Below are 18,211 nucleotides of genomic sequence, written 5' to 3' on the forward strand. Positions count from 1 at the left end.
TTCATGTACCTTTTTGGGCGTTTATCTGCTGGCATTTTGCTGTTCAGGAGTGAACAGGGGCCATTGAAAATCACGGGATTTCTTGTGTCAGGCATTTAAAAGCGCTTTTCCAACTGCTCAAAAATGCCTAGGTGTGAACCAGGTCTTAGTCACACCAAATGCAGACCTGATGGGGAACTTTTTTACACTTCATTGTTTCATTTTTGATACAGTATGGAATAGTTGAAACTCCGATCAGTTTGTTTTTTTGCTGTATGTGTCCCATCACTTTCTGTTAATGTAAAAAATGGCCACCAAGACAAAAAGAGAGGGTTTATCTCTCCAGCGGGGATTGAGACAGAAAAAAACCCATAAACGTTCCTTCCGCAGATGAACTGCTTGAATCAGTATCTCTGCAGCTACTGTATATGATATGTTTTATTCATGTACTGCCCTCTGGTGGAGGCTTTAAGAGTATCTCTTATGACCGTTCTCTATATAAGCAATACACTGATTACCATATTCACTGGAATCACCTGGAGGATGAGAAGGAATTCTCGGGAGGTTATAGTCAAATGCTTCATCGGGCTGTTCTTCAATCTTTTCATGAGAAAAATCAGAAGTCACAGATGGTTCTGAAATGGAATCACCATAATTATCCAACTGTACAGAATTAACACACCAATGAATGACATTTTACAGAACATGATGTTACTAGATTTATAAAATAACCCTCTATAAGCAACTTAGAGACCACCCTTTATCACTTCTGAAATGATAACTGTTAATTGACATCTACACAATAATGTTGATGGATAACCTTGAGGCATTCTGATATCGAGTCTAATAATGTAAACCCGGGCTCAAAATGTCCGCTCGCCTGCTCGCATTTGGCGAGTGGAAATTTGGGTCTCCAAGTACCGGTCCGCAGACCAACTTCGGCCCGCGAGCCGGTACTATGTGACCCGCAGGCAACTGACATGTCAGGTACACGGTCGCACACAATAATTATCCAACAGAGGATTGTCAAAATGTAAAAGGTGTCAGGGGCGTAACTAGAAATCCCAGGGCCCCATAGCAAAAAATTTTAAGGGCCCCCCCCCCCACACAACGAAACCCCCCGCCCCCATTTTAATAGAAATACACTGATCAGCACGTTTTTGAGCATTTTTAATTGCGACTGAAAACAGCCAAAAATGCCGCTGTCCTCCTGTCAGTTTCAAGACGGCAGCGGCTCCTCCGCCATCCATTTTTTTCCGGATCCCCGCTGCCTCAGCCCATACAAGCGGGGGAGAGCAGCAGGGATCCGGGCCCCCTCATTGCCGCGGGCCCCATAGCGACCGCATCAGTCAGTCGCTATGGTGGTAGTTCCGCCACTGCAAGGTGTATTTAGTGTACCCAAGTATAGATCCCACAGTATATAACAAGCAATGAGACTTGGGTACAAGAATAAAAAGAAAATGTCAAGGAAAGAGGGAAAGGGAGGGTTAGGAGAAGGGAGACTGTAAAGTTGGCCATACACAGTGCGAATTTCATCTGGTTCACCAGGAAATTTGCTTAGTGGGTGGCCCTGATGGCAGTCTTCTGTCCAGCATCCTTCGATCATACAATGAAAGGATCCGGTTGGAAGATTTGCTGGCGTACATCCACGTCAGCTTATGGCCTGCCATCACTGTTCAGGTATTCTGACAGCAGCACACCTGCCACTGTCAGAATACAATATCATGGATGGAGGAATCTGTTATATTTTCTTTTTTTGCAGCCCACAGTTTGAATTAAAAAATTAAACTGGTGTATGGCCAAACGATGGTAGAAGGTAGGGGAGAGATAAAAGGTGGTGTAGCATCACCCAAGGGCTCTTCTGAGGTCAGGAGAGAGTGTTTATAGGTAACTGAGGCTATCTGGATTTAGAGAGGGAGAGCATAACCAGGCCAAGGTTCCCAGACTTTGAGGAATGTTGATTGTGAGTCAATGAGGATACTAGAAAGATTCTCATTGGCAAACAGTATACACTGATCAGCCATCACATTATGGCCACCTGCCCAATATTGAGTAGGTCCCCCTTGCCACCATAACTGTCCTGATCCATCAAGGCATGGACTCCAATAGACCTCTGAAGGTATGCTGTGGTATCTGGAACCAAGCCATCAGAAGCAGATCATTTAAGTCCTGTAAGTTGTGAGGTGGGGCCTCCATGGATCAGACTTGTTTTTCAACCACATACCACAGATGCTTGAAGGAGAACTATGACTTAAGGGCAAATAAAAATACCCCTTACCTTGATTGTAGTAGCATCGTTCCTTTTTCTAAAGTCGCAGCACATCACAGATAAAACCCTCAAAACCTGTAGTAAATGGCCGTCTTCAACCCAGCTCCAAGCTCCGTTTCTCTTACGGGGCGTTAACATTTGATCCAGCCCGCCCACAGCTTTTTTTTCAACTCATCTCATTGCTGAGGCCGCACTTCCTCTCATCGTGCACAGCTGTGAAATGCCAGCTCGTGCACGCTGGCATGTGTGATCGGGAGGCGGAGTCTGAAGTGAGAAGCCTGCTGCAAGAGATGGTATGAAAAAAACTGACTCAGCCTCCCTGCACATTCAGTGCTCTTTCCCCTCTCTCATCAGCGATCCCCAGTAATTAGGATGTCAGCATAACATAGGGGCAGAGAGAGAGGGGATAAAGAGCCATCCCTCTCTCTTCATCATTTATGAGAAATGGGCAAGTCCATATATGGTGAATGATGTCACTGGGTATCCCTGCAGACTGGCAAGCATCCGATCAGCAGGGATCCCCAGTGACATCATTCATCATATATGCATTGGCCATACGTGGTAAATGATGGAGAGAGAGAAGGCTCCTTCCCCTCTCTCTCTCAACCTGCCCTGAGTGACGTTGACATCCTCAATTCACTGGGGATCGCTGATGAGAGAGGGGAAGGAGCCCCTTCTCTCTCTTCAGCATTTACTACAAATGGGCAAGTCCATATATGGTGAATGATGTCAATGGGAATCCCTGCAGACTGGCAAGCATCCGATCAGCAGGGATCTCCAGTGACATAATTTACCATATATGGACTTTCCCATTTGTAGTAAATGCTGAAGAGAGAGAGAGAGGGCTCCTTCCCCTCTGTCATCAGCGATCCACGGTCATTTCAGTATGAAAATGACTTCTGTCAGCGCTTCTGTGTCCCAGCCTCCTATGCTATCCGACGGCGTTTCAGGGTCTCGGCCGGCTCTTCTGCCAGACCGCACTTACGGATCCCGGCTTCCTCCACCACCTGAACGTAGCTGTGGGGATCTGGACCCGCTCCTCCTGCTGCTGCTCGATAAGGCCGCCAAGGCTGCTGTCACACATGGCAGGGAGAGAGAGGGGAAGGAGCCCTCTCTCTCTCTTCAGCATTTACCACGTATGGCCAATGCATATATGATGAATGATGTCACTGGGGATCCCTGCTGATCGGATGCTTGCCAGTCTGCAGGGATACCCAGTGACATCATTCACCATATATGGACTGACTGTGCTGTACACTACACGTGTCGTGAAGTAGGCGGGACAGATGAGGAGGAGGGAGGGGATCAAGAGCTACACAGCAGCTGTCTTGAAGGCTGGCACACGGGGACGTGCAGATAAGAAGAGAGCTCTCAAGAATCACTGTCAGTTACAGTGAGGAAGATCAGTGGGGAGGATCCCGTCAGACACGTCGGGATGTCTCCTCATTGCGGCGCTTAGCCCCGCCCACCACCTCAAATTAGGTTTTACAGCCTTATTGTGCATTTTGGCTAATTAGAGTAAATTACATAATTTACTTATTTAGCCTAAGGAATGCATTAATCAAGAAAAGATAGAACCCCATAGTTCTCCTTTAATTGAATTGAGATCGGGAGAATTTGAAGGCCAAGTCAACACCTCAAACTCGTTGTTGTGTTCCTCAAACCATTCTTGAACCATTTTAGTGTAGGGGAATTCCAAATTCCTAATGGGAGAAGTGATCCAGTGTCTAATCTCAAATTATCTCTAATACTATGGGAGAAATTGATCAAAACTGGAGCAGACAGAATCTTGAGCAGTTGCTCATGGCAACCAATCAGCTTCTCTCTTCAGTTTGATCAGTTAAGATATGAAAGAGAGAAGCTGATTGGTTGCGACGCAGAGCTGCTCCAGATTTTGTCTGATCCAGTTTTGATAAATTCCGCTCTATGTCTGAAGAGCTTCATGTTGCCCCCGCTATTCTGCTCATGCTGGAAAGTGCCATGAGGTGATAAAATGATTCAAGAAACGGTGGGAAGTCTACCAATCAAAGGACCTATTTCTGGTGAGAAAAGTGGATCATTGACTATCAGCAGTAGGGGTAGGAAGGGAGACCTTAGTTTACTAGAGCATCAAATCGAGGTCCATAGCTTCATGCTATGCAGCATCCATGGGCGAAGAGAGTCATTTCTTTGCATTAATGGGCCCTATCCAGGACAGGGAAGTTAAGGTCCACTCCCTACCCTGTGACTGGACAGTGAAAGGAGACCTAGCACACTCATGAGCCTGTCTGTGTGCTACGCCTATCAGAGTACTACTTACACAGCTGCAGTCCTTATTGGCTTCTTGTGCTATTTCTCTCCCTCACATCTCTTAGCTCTGTTGTACAGACTGTACAGTAGCCTGCAAGAGGCTGATATGAAGTCAAATTCAGGTGCTTACACTGCTTGCATTTAAAGTAATACATTTAATGAAGTATTATGAACACATAGCTGCATTAATAGGTTCCTTGTATCTGCCTGGAGTTCAGCTTTAGATACTTTTAAAATATATCTTGCAGAAAAGGGATTGAATCGTTTGGTGGCGTTCAGCGGCTAGCTTCGGCACCAGGACCCCTTCGGTTCAGGAGAACCGAGGGGGTGCTGTACGGCTATACACCCAAACTCCACCCAGATTCACACCACCACCACCCAAGATTACTCAAATGACATGCAGTTTAGTAATTTCTTCCATCATTAAGGAGAACGTAAAGTGGAACTGTGGCCTTTCAACAAAAAAAAAAACTGTGAGCAGAAAGGTGTTTATTACAGAAGAAATATATATTGAGGGGTTATTATCAAAACTGGAGCAGACAAAATCTGGAGTAGTTGCCCTCGGCAACCAATCAGCTTCTCTCTTTCATTTTCAAAGCTTAACTGAACAAGCTGAAGAGAGATAAGCTGATTGGTTGCCATCGGCAACTGCTCCAGTTTATGTCTGATCCGGTTTTGATAAATTCCCATTGTCTCTTCTGCAAAACTTTTCGCTTTGCAATCTTCTTTTCGCTGTACACTGAACTGCATATGTACATCGCAAGGTATAGTTCTGGTGTCTGCCAGGTGGCGGGATGAATTAAAGGAGAATTATGAGGCGAGTGAAAATCACTCACCTCATAGTTCTAGCCGACCTGTGACAATGAAACTGTCACACGTCAGCTCAACAGATCGGGAAGTGAGCGAACACATACCGGCGCTCGCTCACTTCTCGATCCTGTCCCTGCAGAAAGTCGTAACTGTCACTCACGGCTACCTGCAGGAATTCCCCCCTCCCCGCTCCGATCCTCCAGCGCTAACTGGCGGAACGGACGGGTCTAGCAGCGGCAAGCATGAGGTGGGGGGGAGGTGCGGCACGCCCGCGACCGGCTCGGGAGGGCGTGAGGAGGTAAGATGGGAGGGAGATCAGCATCTTCCTCCTTGCTGAACTCCCTCCGAGGTCTGAATGCAGAAGTGATGTGTATTACATCACTTCCGCATTCACCTGTCAGTCATCTGTCTGCTATAGCCAGAGAGAAGAAGCTGATGAAGCAAATCTACGCTTCATCAGCTTCTTTTGGGGTCCCCAGGAGACATTAGGGGTCTAAGAGACCCCTAATGTCTCCATAAAGAGGACCTGTCAGTGTACCTGTGCCGCCAAATAGGGAGATTGTTATTGTTGTTATTGTTAACACTAAACTGATAAGCGGTAAAAGCTTTTAAAGCGTCGCCGATGGCCAATTTTGGGTATTGTAGTTTTTTTAGTTTTTTAAGGCTTGACATGTTTGGTGTCTATTTACCCGACGTAACCCCGTCTCTTATATTTTACCAAAAAAATTGGGTAATAATAAATGTTTTATCATTTAATATAACATTTTTTTTTTTGGTACTTTTTCCTTAATATAGTAAAAAATAAAAACCCCCAATGGTGATTAAATACCAGCAAAAGAAAGCTCTAATTTCAGTACAGCGCTGCATGACGGAATAAATGTCAGTCAAAGTACCGCAGCGCTGAATACTGAAAAATGGCCTGGAGAGGAAGGGGGTTTAACAGCGCGGACTTCAAGTGGTTAAATAAATCTGCACATCTATGACATGTATTATTGTAATTATAAGAATGGGAAAACACCAAAATACAGCAATGCACAACAACCACTGCAGACTACATACAATAAACACATTCTATTATAAATAGAGGAGTTGTACCTGTGCTCAGAGGCTGCTCTTGGCTGGTAGTCTCATCCATGGGGGTAATGTAGGTTGGAGTTGTATGTAGTACAGTTGGTAGTGGTGGTACTGTGGTTATTACAGCTGTTGTCGTCTGTGGAGTTTTAGTTCTTTCACCTGTATGTATTGTGAAAGTTTCTATAGGTTCTTCACCTGTAGGTGTTGTTGTGATGCTTCTGGGAGGAGTAGGTGTCGGTGTGGGAATAATATCAGGTTTTGGTAGCGGAGCTGTGGTTCTCACAGTGGCCACCGGTGCTACAGTTGGCTTTCTCGTTGTAGGTGGTACAGTTGGTTTTCTTGTTGTAGGGGGCGGAGTTGTTGCTATGGGCGTTGTCATCCTGGCTGTTGCCGGTGGAGTCGTTTTTGGAGCTAGATAGGTAAAACAAAAAGGCCATTCTAACAAGTGAAGCTATACACATTTTACATATATATATATATTATGTGGCAGCAGGCAGGTGAAATGGCCGGGGTGTATCCAGGATGGCATATATGTGTGTCCCAGGTTCAGGCTGTATGCAGATTTTCATCACTAGAGGGAGTGCTGGGAGGCTAGTATGGTAGAGTTATGAACCCAGCTGAGGTAAACTTGCTCATTAGGGCCTCTATAAGAACTCCCAGACTGCTCAGAGATTTGCTCCACCCTGGAACCAGTTCCATGCCTTAGTAGACTGGGGGAAGCGGTCAACTGGCCTGTGTGGTGAACTACCCATAATACATTTAAAAAACCCACACCATCAATTTCAAAATCAGTTTAGAAGAAATTACTTCATTCCTGCCTACTACTAAGTTGGTGGTAATCAAAGTGTGTCCCCACTGGAGAAATTCAAAGCAATTTGCCTTGTTGGCCACTGTCTCTGGTACAGAAGGGTATGGGAAATCTAAAAGGCAAGGCTTTTTTTCTGGCGGTACGCACTGGTCCGCCAGCTCTAAGGTTTATTGTCGGCCGCCATGTTGATTGTGGCAGCGGGGATGTACTGCGCATGCGTAGTGCGTCCCTGCCCACAACAAAGATGGCCACCGCAGTGAGTAACGGCATCTTTATGCCCAGAAAAAAAAAGCACTGCTAAAAGGACATGTCACAGTTGTAGTGAGGGGACCTGCTGTGTCTCCGGGACAGGAAATGGTTAGAAATCTTCATGATGGCATTGAGACCGAAAAAGGCAAACTGACACAGGTCATAGCCATTCTCCATTTTATCCAAAAAGAAAAATTGGGCTTTATATCTACTTTAAAGTGACACTACATTCAGGAGATAAAGTGACATTAAACCCTCAGATTTTTTAACATAAACCAATACTGTAATGTGTGCCTTACTGTAATCCATGGTTGTTTCCCTTCTCTTTGCTGCTCTTCCTTTTAAATCCTCATATCTTCTCATGCTTAGGGAGAACTTCCCTTTGCAGCTGAGTGCCTCTTCCTGTAGAGCTGGCTCAGGTTACAAACCTATACACAGACACCATGTAGCCATTCCAGAGACAAGGCAGTCTGCTGCAAAACCGAAGTTCTGCCCAGCATGAGAAGAGATACAGATTTAAAAGGAAGAGCAGCAAAGAGAAGGGAAACAACCATGGATTACAGTAAGGCACACATTACAGTACTGTTTTATGTTAAAAAATCTGAGGGTTTAATGTCACTTTAAATCTTAAAAATGCATCCAATACCCCAACTGTTAACAAAAATGTATCTTATTTGTGTATCACTCGGCTGTAGATCCTCAAATCATCTCTGAATTGGTGCTGACACTGTCCTTCCTTCTGGAGGGTGGCTACTTTTGTTCCCCGTGGTCTTGTTCCTTAATTACGCTCCTATGATGGACTGCAATCTTAATACAAATGAGTAAACTAAAGATGAGATTGTAGTCCATCATGGGAGCGAGCTTGGATCTGTGACTACTTTACAACACACACACGGACCATGGGGAACAAAAGTAGCCACCCTCCAGAAGGAAGGACAGTGTCAGCACCAATTCAGAGATGATCTGAGAATCTACAGCTGAGCGATACACAAATGATGACTTCATAGTTGCTAAGATTATACAGGATGGGCCCCCATTCTAAAAGTTGCCCCATGCCCCGTCATTTCTCGTGGCATGTCCATCCAGGCAAGAGGCAACACATAAGTTGCCCAGACAGGTGGCATGTGAAGTTACTGCCATTTTATCCTATTGCAGGAAAGTGTCCTCCCAATCTTTCTGATTACTGCTCTTTGCATTTTGTCACTTCACTTCAAGCTGCCATACTGAAAACGATTGTTAAGATTAAAGGATAATTAAACCCTCCGTTTTTTTTTGCATATATCTACTGCTAGCAATCAGATATATGCAAAAAGTGTAGAAAAAAAAAAAAAACCTGCTATAACAGAGGTTAATACTTACCTGTGTCTTCCCGGCGCGCTCCAGTCCGAAAATGTGAAGATCCTCGGGCGGCCGCAAAGCATCTTGGGGCGTGCGCAAGCGCAGTTCACATTTCCGGCCGGGACGTGAGGAGAGACACAAGGTAAGTCTATGGACACGTGCACCCGCATGCAGACACCGTGGGACAGGAAGTGCAAGCAAACACAGAGGAGTCAGCGCTGGATCGGAGACCCGCCGCAGAGCTGGAGGGACAGATGAAAACGACAGGAAAGAAGATCGGATTAAGAGACATCATTTAAGGTGCTTTCATTAACATTGGGGGGAGGGGAAAAAAAATCGACTTTAATGTCACTTTAAGCTCATCGGCTTCTGGTACCTTTTTCCATGTTGAGTTGTATGTCTTTCTTCTCATCGTTGAACCACCCAGCATGTTCTATACGGCAGCAGTACGTCCCAGTGTCGCTTATGCTTGCTTGGCTTATAGTTAGTGAGACCTGACCCCCTGCAATGTTGGCGTTGAGTCGGTAGCGGTCAGATGACCTCTGTGTGACTCTGTGTCCATCAGTCCAGATGAGAACGTCATTACACTGGGATTTGGGGCAACTTCCACGACCCCAGCACATGGAGGTGATGTCACCAGTTTTTTTGACTCTGTAGCTACAAGGCAAGGTGACAGACTGGCCCTCTATTCCTCTCACAGTCTGGCCACATATCAGAGGAAATGCTGAAAAAGAGGAAGCACAAAGGATTTATTAGAAATATATCAACTAGAGGGACACCATTGTCTTTTTTTACTTGCTTGCATAGTTTCAACGTGGTGATGATGGAAATGCCAATCGTCAGCGACAACTTCCATCCAGCGCTCACCCCAGAAAGATAATCCAATATAACCAATTAGCTCTTGGGCTTATTATCCTGTTACAGAGTACATTATAAGGCTTATGTCAGACTAAGGCCCCTTTCACAAGGGTGGTCCGAACTGGTCCGTCTGTCAGTTGTTCAGAAGGACCCAATAGGATGTCTAATGTAAGTCTATGGGCAGCTGTATATAAACGGACGGGCATCTATTTAGACCTGGTTACCCCTGACTCCAGCCAGGTCCAGAAAAACAAACAAAGTTCCATTTGAACGGAACTGATTGTGCCGCATCAGGGGTGATTGGCTGCAAATTAGCTTCTCCCTTTACCTGGAGGTAAAAGGTAAGATTGGTAATAACAAGTGATTTATCTTTAAGGAGACCCTGCCAGCAACTCAAAATACTGCAGGTAAAAGCACAAAAAAAAAAATCAAAAGTATTTTACTTGCAATGTTCTTCTTTTCTTTAAAATAGAACTGAAGCGCAAACATTTTTTTTTTGTTTTGGGTAAAGTAAGGGAGGGTTATAACCCCTGTCAGCTTTTTTCTCATTTGTATCCCTCTGGGGAGATTACACCTTACTTCATGTCTGACAGTCACAACAAGAAGTGAGAGGAAATCCCTCTAAATTGAGGGAAATCCCTGGTTGTCCACAGGCTCACCAGACCTTGTGTCCCCATTAGAAGATGTCCTATCTATACCTGTTCTGATGACAGCCCAACATTTAGGATTCTCTTTCACTTTCAGAAATAATGGTAACCAGGACAAATAAAGAGGGTGGATCTCCATAACAGGGAAACAGACAGCAATAGAAACCTTTCAGGTGTTCTCATTCCCCCTCCTCTATATACAGAAAGTTTTGCCTCTGGTTTTCCTTATAATTACTTTTTATACACTTGGAATATACCTTGCTAGAAAATGTGACTACTCCAAGAAGAGCTGATTTCCTAGCATAGGCCCCTCCTTCCTTACATGTCATAACCCGCTCCTCTTCTGGGAATGTCTAATTACTCACTGTGCTGGCCCAGCTCCTCTGCCCCATCTTCTCCTCCCCTCCCCCCACCTGCCTGCATAACCTTATATGTAGCTGCTGGGGATGGGGCGGTGAATGGGAATACTGTAGATAGAATTATAGCTCTACTGGGGCTGCTGAACTCATATCCAAGATGGCAGCACCAAGCAGCAGTCTCAGGGCTTTTGAATTTCTACACAAGGGAGGCTTTTACGGGTAAATATGCCTAAAATACATTAATTGCCCCAATTTTTTTTGTACAGCGCTGTGCAAACTGTTGGTGCTATATAAATCCTGTATATGGGAAGATTATTATTGAAATGAATGTTCTGGCAGCAGTTTCTCTTTAACCCATTCCTTCCTGTATTTTCTAGTATGGCTCACAAGTATTTCAATACAAGGAGATAAAGCTTCATATCGCATAACAAAACAAAGAGGGTTTCTAAAAAACAGGAAACCAACAAGTATGACGAAATATGGGGAGATAGGCAAAGTCCTGGCACCTTCACGGCGAGCCATCCACACAGGGCTCCTTCCTGGAGCGGTTCGGGGAGAATAGAAACATACACATCAGCAAGTTAACTTCCTGATATCTTATCAGCAGTTTGACAAATTTAAAAAGTGAAACAAGCCGCATAACCTCAAGTGTCATCGTGGCACTTGACCTAGAGCAAGAAGTGTCAACAGTTGGGGCACGTCTTGTGTGGATGTCTCTTCTCTGTGTTAGAGGGGACCATGGTTAGAATTTGCAGAAGTGCTTATAACCATTCATTAAAATTATGTGAAAGCTGAACTCCAGGTATGCATCAGTTTGCCTACTTGCATTCAGTGGCGTAACAATAGCCATAGCAGCTGCTATGGGACCTGGGGGTGGAAGGGGGCCCAATTAAGGATTGCAGAAGTTGCGGTTGACACTGATCCTGTATTTCTTGTCAGGGGCGTCCCGAGGTGCCCATGCCGTCATTGCGCGTGACGTCACCTCGCGCATGGCCGATGATGTCTTCGCGCATGCGGGACCATCTGATTGATGCCTGCCGGCGGCCATCTTGTTGATGGATGCCAGCAGAGAGAGGAGGGGACGTTCACCCGGCGCGAAGAGGTATGTCGCCGGGTCCCTTCCTCTCTCCTGACACTGTCGGGCTCTCCGTCCATGACCGAGTGCCCAACTTTTTAGAGGGGGGTGACACCATAATTACTGTGAGTCATTTTGGTGTCACCCCTGCAATGGTGAGACCCGCGTGCGGGCCGCACCCCCTGCATGACGCCACTGACCCCTGTGACATTTCCCATCAAGAAGAGCTGAAATAAAATGTACAGGAGACAATGCAGACAGTTCTCCTGCTACCCGACTTTTGACAGTAGGGAGGTCGCTGAGGGACCCTATTTAAATTGTGCTATGGGGCCCCATGATCTAAAGTTACGCCTCTGCTTGCATTGCTTCAGCTGGCCCAATATCGGTATGCATATGTCATGATACCTGATTGGCCGCTGGGGATCCTGTAAAGACCTGTGGTAACCGAAGCTACTACAGTGCTGGCCGCGTTCTACCAAGTGTTGATACTGTGCTGAGCCGCTTCACCTCTGCTCTGAAACACAGGGGGACACTCGTTTGGTACAGCAGCCATTCAGAGAATGGCTAATAGTTTTATCAATGATTTGACAAGGGGCAGTGATGTCACAATTTGCTCCTCATCCAATCAGAGAATGCCTTGTATAGATCGTTAAAATACTAGGCGTTCTCAGAATGGCCGCTGTGTCGAGCAAGCGGCCCTCTGTGGTTTCAGAGCAGAGGGGAAGCCACTCTGCACAATGCAGTACTGGACCTAGGAAACCACAACCAGCACTGTAGTAGCTCCTATAAGTCTTTACAAGATCCCCAGCAGGTGATCAGGTATTACATACAGTATTTACAGTGGACCAAGCTGTACGTGTGCAACCAAAGCTTTAAGTTTGGTTGGTCATGTACCACAATACCTGGGAGATTTCCCTATAAAATGTCCCTGACATTCTCTACCGCAATGGTGGTTAACATACTTAATACCGTGTTTCCCCGAAAATAAGACACTGTCTTACTTTTTTGGGCTCGAAAAAACACACTAGGTCTTATTTTCGGGGTAGGTCTTATTTTTTTAATGTACAACAATCCAAAGTTAATGCAAATCCAAATTAAATAATCCAAAATGGCAAAGTTAAGAATAGGGTGATCAGGGCTATCAGGGGTGGCGTACCTTTCCAAGAGCAATTTGCTATCCAATCACTGGCCACAATGAGCGAAGCGCGCTTTCACTATCGATTCCTCACAGGCGGAGTGCATTTGGTATCACTCCGCCAGTGTCAGAAGGCGGCACTATAGAGGAAGCATCGGCTTATGCGGCTCTGCTCCCTATGGTGCCGCCTCGCTTCCTCTAGCGCTGGCTTCATTGGCACCCCTGATTCTCTCCCGTGGCTCTTCAAGTTCCCCCTTATGCCACCACCGGCCCTGGGAATGGTCACAACTAGGTCTTATTTTCGGGGTGGGTCTTATATTTTAGCAATTCCCAAAAATACTACTAGGTCTTATTTTTGGGGTAGGTCTTATTTTTGGGGAAACAGGGTATAGGGAGCTTGAAGTGAGGCCCCTGACATTGTCTTAAGGCCACATATAATATTCAGTGAATGTAATGCTACAAACGGCTTTTTGGGGCTGGAGACATGCACAAGAGCTGGTCAGAGACTACGGCCATGGGTGGCTCAGAAGGACAATACAAAATATCACTATGATGATATTTCATGTTTATCCATCCATGAAAAATAAAACTTAAAAAAAAAAAAAAGCTGAACCCAAGGCAGGTATAAAAGTACCTAAATTTGACCAGGAATCAGGCTTTGGCAATCCCAGGGTACAGACTGGAAGAGAGCAAATGAGACAAACCATTGTGCTGCAGTGCTCATGCGCTAACAAGCAACATGCTGATAGAAGGAAGCAATTTTAATAAGAGAGATGAGTTCATCACTCTTCTACTTCTCCTTTCACTGTCCAGTCACAGGCTGGAGGAGGGACAATACCTGTGAGTGTTATTTAACTGCAACAGAGGAAAATCAGGTCTCTTCCCTTGTCAGACCTAGACCTGAAGCTGTTACTGAACTGTAATGTGGAAAATCTAACTGTGCTTTGTGGCAAGACTATGGAAATCTCAGGACTGGATGGACAGAAATGCAAATTCTTTGGCATGCAAATAGCTCCCATATACAGTATGTACTTCATCTGTGCATTTGGTCATTTGCCTGGAATGTTAGCTTTCAATGTCATTTTAGTCCTGGCCATCATCAATTAAGAACATATGCATGAAATCTCTATATATTCCCTTTATTATACAGGTCAATAGCTGCAAGTTGTGTGAGGGCCGAGAAAGCCCTGCATTTGAATGTATTGTTCTCTGTAAATTGCTGTGCAATACGCTGGAGCTAAGAGAAGGATAAGAGCGATCGGAAGTCCAAGTCATTATAACAAGATCTGTGTAACATGGAATACAGACCATGTGTGTCTGCTAACAGCCGTGCCATGTTAACCTCTGGGCTCCCTGTGAGTCTGCAGTACATTCCATTACTATGACAGAGTGACAAGGTTAAGCTGTAATAGGATCACTGTACATAGAGAATGAGACCCCCTCCCTTTGTATTATGGCCCCCTCACTCACTGCAAAGGAAACAGAAAAACATTCCTTTGCAACCCCCTGCAAAACATTTGGATGCCTGTATGTGACCAGAATGGGTAAAGGGAAGTGGGGGCGAAAAAAAAGAGCACTTGTATGTGCAGCAGTTCACAAATGTAGATATAGGAATGTATTTCTGTGTTCTGGGTCGCAATGTAAGACATGACAGATTCAATCCAATTCTCACCATGGTCAAGTCATCATCAGTCCTTGGCTAGCAAATATTGCATTGCTTATTATCCTATGTGCTTAAAACAAAAACTAAGGGCACGATCCAATGCCTAACCATTTGCTGGGTAAATACGACTTTGCCACCATTAGATGGAGCTGACAAGCATAGAAAATGCTCCTTGGCTCCATCTAGGTGAGGAATGCTGTTCGAATGGCATTCGCTGGGTGGAAGCTTTATAAATAATGCCCTTAAAAAGTGTATATAAATTCTACATCTTATATTTCAGAATGCTTGGCCATGTCTCACTTTAACAGCACTTCCTGTTGCAGGCCTACAATGCCAACCCACTGCCTCTCACTTAAAAGCAGCGTTGTCAGCCTACTGTGTCAGTGCTTTAGGCTGTCTTATCATATCTGCCTATTAGCCCCTATCTTAGCCTATAAGGCTGTCTATCGCATCTGCTGAAAGCAGGAGCAGGCCTAACAGGCAGTCCAACGACCAACTGAAAGAGGATGCACAACAGGCTGACAACGCTGTTGGTAATTATGAGCCAGTGGCTTAGCGTGGTCACTCAGCAACAGGAAGTGCTGTTACTGGCAGGATTTCTAGGTGAGAAACCTTGCAACATATTCACATACAATGATTTGCTTAAAGGAGAACTATGAGGTGAGTGCTTTTCACTCAGCCTCATAATCTGAGCCGACCAGTGACAATGAAACTGTCACAGGTCGGCTCAGTAGATCGGGAAGTGAGCGAACACATACCGGCGCTCGCTCACTTCTCGATTCTGTCACTGCAGAGAGCCGTGACAGGGGAGTGACTGGATTGTCCCCTCCCTTGTCCGATCCTCCAGCGCTGACTGGCGGAACGGACAGGGGAGGGTACAGCTGGCTCTGCCTCTAGATAGGCAGAGCCAGCTGTCACTCACGCAGCTGGGCGGATCCAGACATAATTGTCGGGATCCGTTTCAGCTGCGGCGTCTCAGTATACCGCGAGCTACAGCTCTCTATATACTGAGCTTAGGGTGACGGGAAGACGCTAGTTTGTGTCCTCCCGTTACCCTTAGGAGAACTATGGGGAAAAGCCCTGACCCCATAGTTCTCCTTTAAGAAAGCTGCATAGAGTGAGTAATGATGCTAAATCTACTAAAAAATAGAATATGAGTTTACATACATTTTTAAAGAAAACTTTATCGTGGAAGAAACCATTGAGGGCATTGATCCATTTACATCAGTCCCTGCAACCTTTCCTGGTGCACATTCACAAAATGTGGTCAGTTTTGAGTTTAGGCTAAATAACCTTAGCAGTGTGCTTTTGATTGTGGAAATAAACTGGAGACCCCAAAGAAGATCCTCATCCAGTTTCCCCAAAAATATTGTATCTGAAGCAATAAAAAAAAAGAATAAATAAAACCCAGAACTCCAGTGCTGCAAGTTAAAAATACAAACCAAGTCACCATAATGTACATGGTTGTGAAATGGTGCAAACAGATGTGATGTGCATTGAGGACAACCACTGTAAACTGCTCTAAGCTGCTTGCTATTGGTTATACCAGTTCTTTTATTGGGGGTGGACATACCATTTGTGCATATTACGCAGCCGCACAGGGGCCCTCTGACACTTAGGGGTCCATTTTTACAAAATGTAAGTCAGATGGTTGCTGGGACCCCTGCCACTGTTACATAGATTTGGACATGGCTCACTTTTATCTAGCTGTTAATTGATCCACACTGACATCTTTTACTTGCCCAGAAGTGTGGGCCCTAAAATTGGGCTTGCACAGGGGCCCCTTGGTGACTTTGTTCTCCATTGTCTATCATCACACTGGATGGGACCATTGTACAGACAGGTTTGTCACTATATTGCCTTTGTCATGTGATACCTCTCACTAGTCTCAGTAATCTTCCTAATTTGTTTAGCAGATTTTTGGCTTTTTGCACATTAGAAACAACCCAGCTATGGCGCTATGATAAAAACCAGAACAGCATGCTGACGAAAAACGGTATGTGTATCAAAAATATGTATTAATATTTATTACAGGTATTTATATAGTGCCGACAGCACTTTACATTGCGCTGTGAATGTGCACATTCACATCGGTCCCTGCCATCAAGGAGTTTACATTCTAAAGTCCTTATCTCACATGCATACATACGAGAGCCAAGTTTTTTTAGACAGGAGCCAATTTACCTACCTGTATGTTTTTGGAATGTGGTAGAAAACCCGGGGGGAAACCCGCACAAGCGCAAACAATGTTATCGGCTTTCCCAGATATCTTTTATGACCTACAGAACACTGCCCTTTAATGCAATGAAAATTTAGTAGCCCAGATAAGAAGAGCCACTTTGGGTGACAACAATGCTCCTCCATAGATACGGTATGGTAGGTGAGTGCTGCAGAAAAAAAGAAAACTAATGCAGCCATCACATTTGAGCGGTAAGCTGCAATATCTTACACTTTAGTTTTTGGCTTAGACTGACTGCCTTTAGGCGATCCCTTAAGACTCATCTCTTCAGGGAAGCCTATCCCACCTCAACCTAACCACTGAACAATCACTTTCTCAAACAATCATCCCCACACAGCCACCTCCTCATGTATCACATGTCCCTCCCTTTTAGATTGTAAGCCCCCACGGGCAGGGCCCTCCTTACCATCCTGTCTTAAATTGTATTGTGACTGTAATGTCTTCCTTATATTGTAAAGCGCTGCGCAAACTATTGGCGCTATATAAATCCTGTATAATAATAATAATAATATGCTTTAAATTTAAAAAGACAAACACTGGAGTATTGTTCTATTTATATCAGCTTTTCCCTACTGCATGCAATCCTTAAATGTCCCAAACGGTTGTCTGTAAGTAATCCTCTTCCTGCACAGCAATTAGAAAAAACGAATGACTATTTTACAGTAAAGTCTTGTAAAGTTCTAGGAAACATTTTTTTAATCAAATTTCCATATAAACTCAAGTCAGCCCATACAATGCAATTCAACAGACGGCTCATAAAAGTTCCATTAACATTTTTCCCCTCCGAAAAATAAACATTTCTGCGTGACGTTTGCTGCCATTAAACTGTATCCTGCAAAGGCTGAGAATTCTGTGTGTGTGTGTGTGTGAAAGTTCCTTTAAGAAAGTTTTGCTGCTTACCTGTGGAAAGCAGAAGGAAGGCAATTGTCAGAGTCTCCCTGGAGCATCTGTATATCATCCTGACTGCTGAAGTGTGTTGGTGTTCTCTGCAGGGACTGACCAAGTATATGATCCAATATGCACAGAACTGGTCACTCCCCCTGCACACATCCAACACATGTAACCCTGTACTCCATCCAGCACATCATTCTTAGATTTGCAGCCTCATGCATCAAACTGAGCTGCTAATGTGCAAACATACCAGGCAGTTTTAAAATAGCCCTATTCTTTTATTCCCTCTGGTACCTAATGACCTAAGATTTGGCTGATTGTTGCAGAGCGATGGGTGGGGGTGCTGGAGTAAACCAGTGAAAGAGTCACAGCTGGATTAGGAGTTGTATGCAGTAAGAGAATCCGCACGCAGTATTTGTAGGTTTCTTTCTGGTATTTTAAATAAACACAGGCATTATTAAACATAAACTGCAGCCTAAGGAGTACAAAGGGTAAGTCCCCCCAAGTGTTATTTTAGTTGGAGGTAGA

The 18,211-nt window shown here is 44.8% G+C and overlaps 1 protein-coding gene across 1 annotated transcript; it reads right to left on the bottom strand.

The window, feature by feature from the left end:
- Positions 1-3,560: 3,560 nt before the first annotated feature.
- Positions 3,561-17,962, bottom strand: LOC108787998 (hepatitis A virus cellular receptor 1 homolog). Its single transcript, XM_018557713.1, has 4 exons — positions 17,693-17,962; positions 9,193-9,540; positions 6,617-6,832; positions 3,561-3,583 (listed from the first exon to the last, which is right to left on the bottom strand). Exons 1-4 carry the CDS (start codon positions 17,748-17,750, stop codon positions 3,561-3,563), a joined length of 645 nt encoding a protein of 214 aa, XP_018413215.1. The 5' UTR covers positions 17,751-17,962.
- Between the last annotated feature and the right edge of the window lie 249 nt (positions 17,963-18,211).

This window comes from Nanorana parkeri, unplaced genomic scaffold (assembly GCF_000935625.1).
Source record: "Nanorana parkeri isolate BGI_ZX_2015 unplaced genomic scaffold, ASM93562v1 scaffold14, whole genome shotgun sequence".
Classification (NCBI taxonomy): Eukaryota; Metazoa; Chordata; class Amphibia; order Anura; family Dicroglossidae; genus Nanorana; species Nanorana parkeri.

Bases quoted from the DNA above. Each gene is read 5' to 3' on its own strand.
- LOC108787998 (XM_018557713.1), bottom strand. From the start codon at position 17,750: ATGATATACAGATGCTCCAGGGAGACTCTGACAATTGCCTTCCTTCTG. The intron at 9,541-17,692 runs GTAAGCAGCAAA...CCTCTTTTTCAG, and splicing joins CTTCCTTCTGCTTTCCACAG to CATTTCCTCTGATATGTGGC. The intron at 3,584-6,616 runs GTGAAGAACCTA...CCCGTGTGCCAG, and splicing joins CATCACAACAACACCTACAG to CCTTCAAGACAGCTGCTGTG.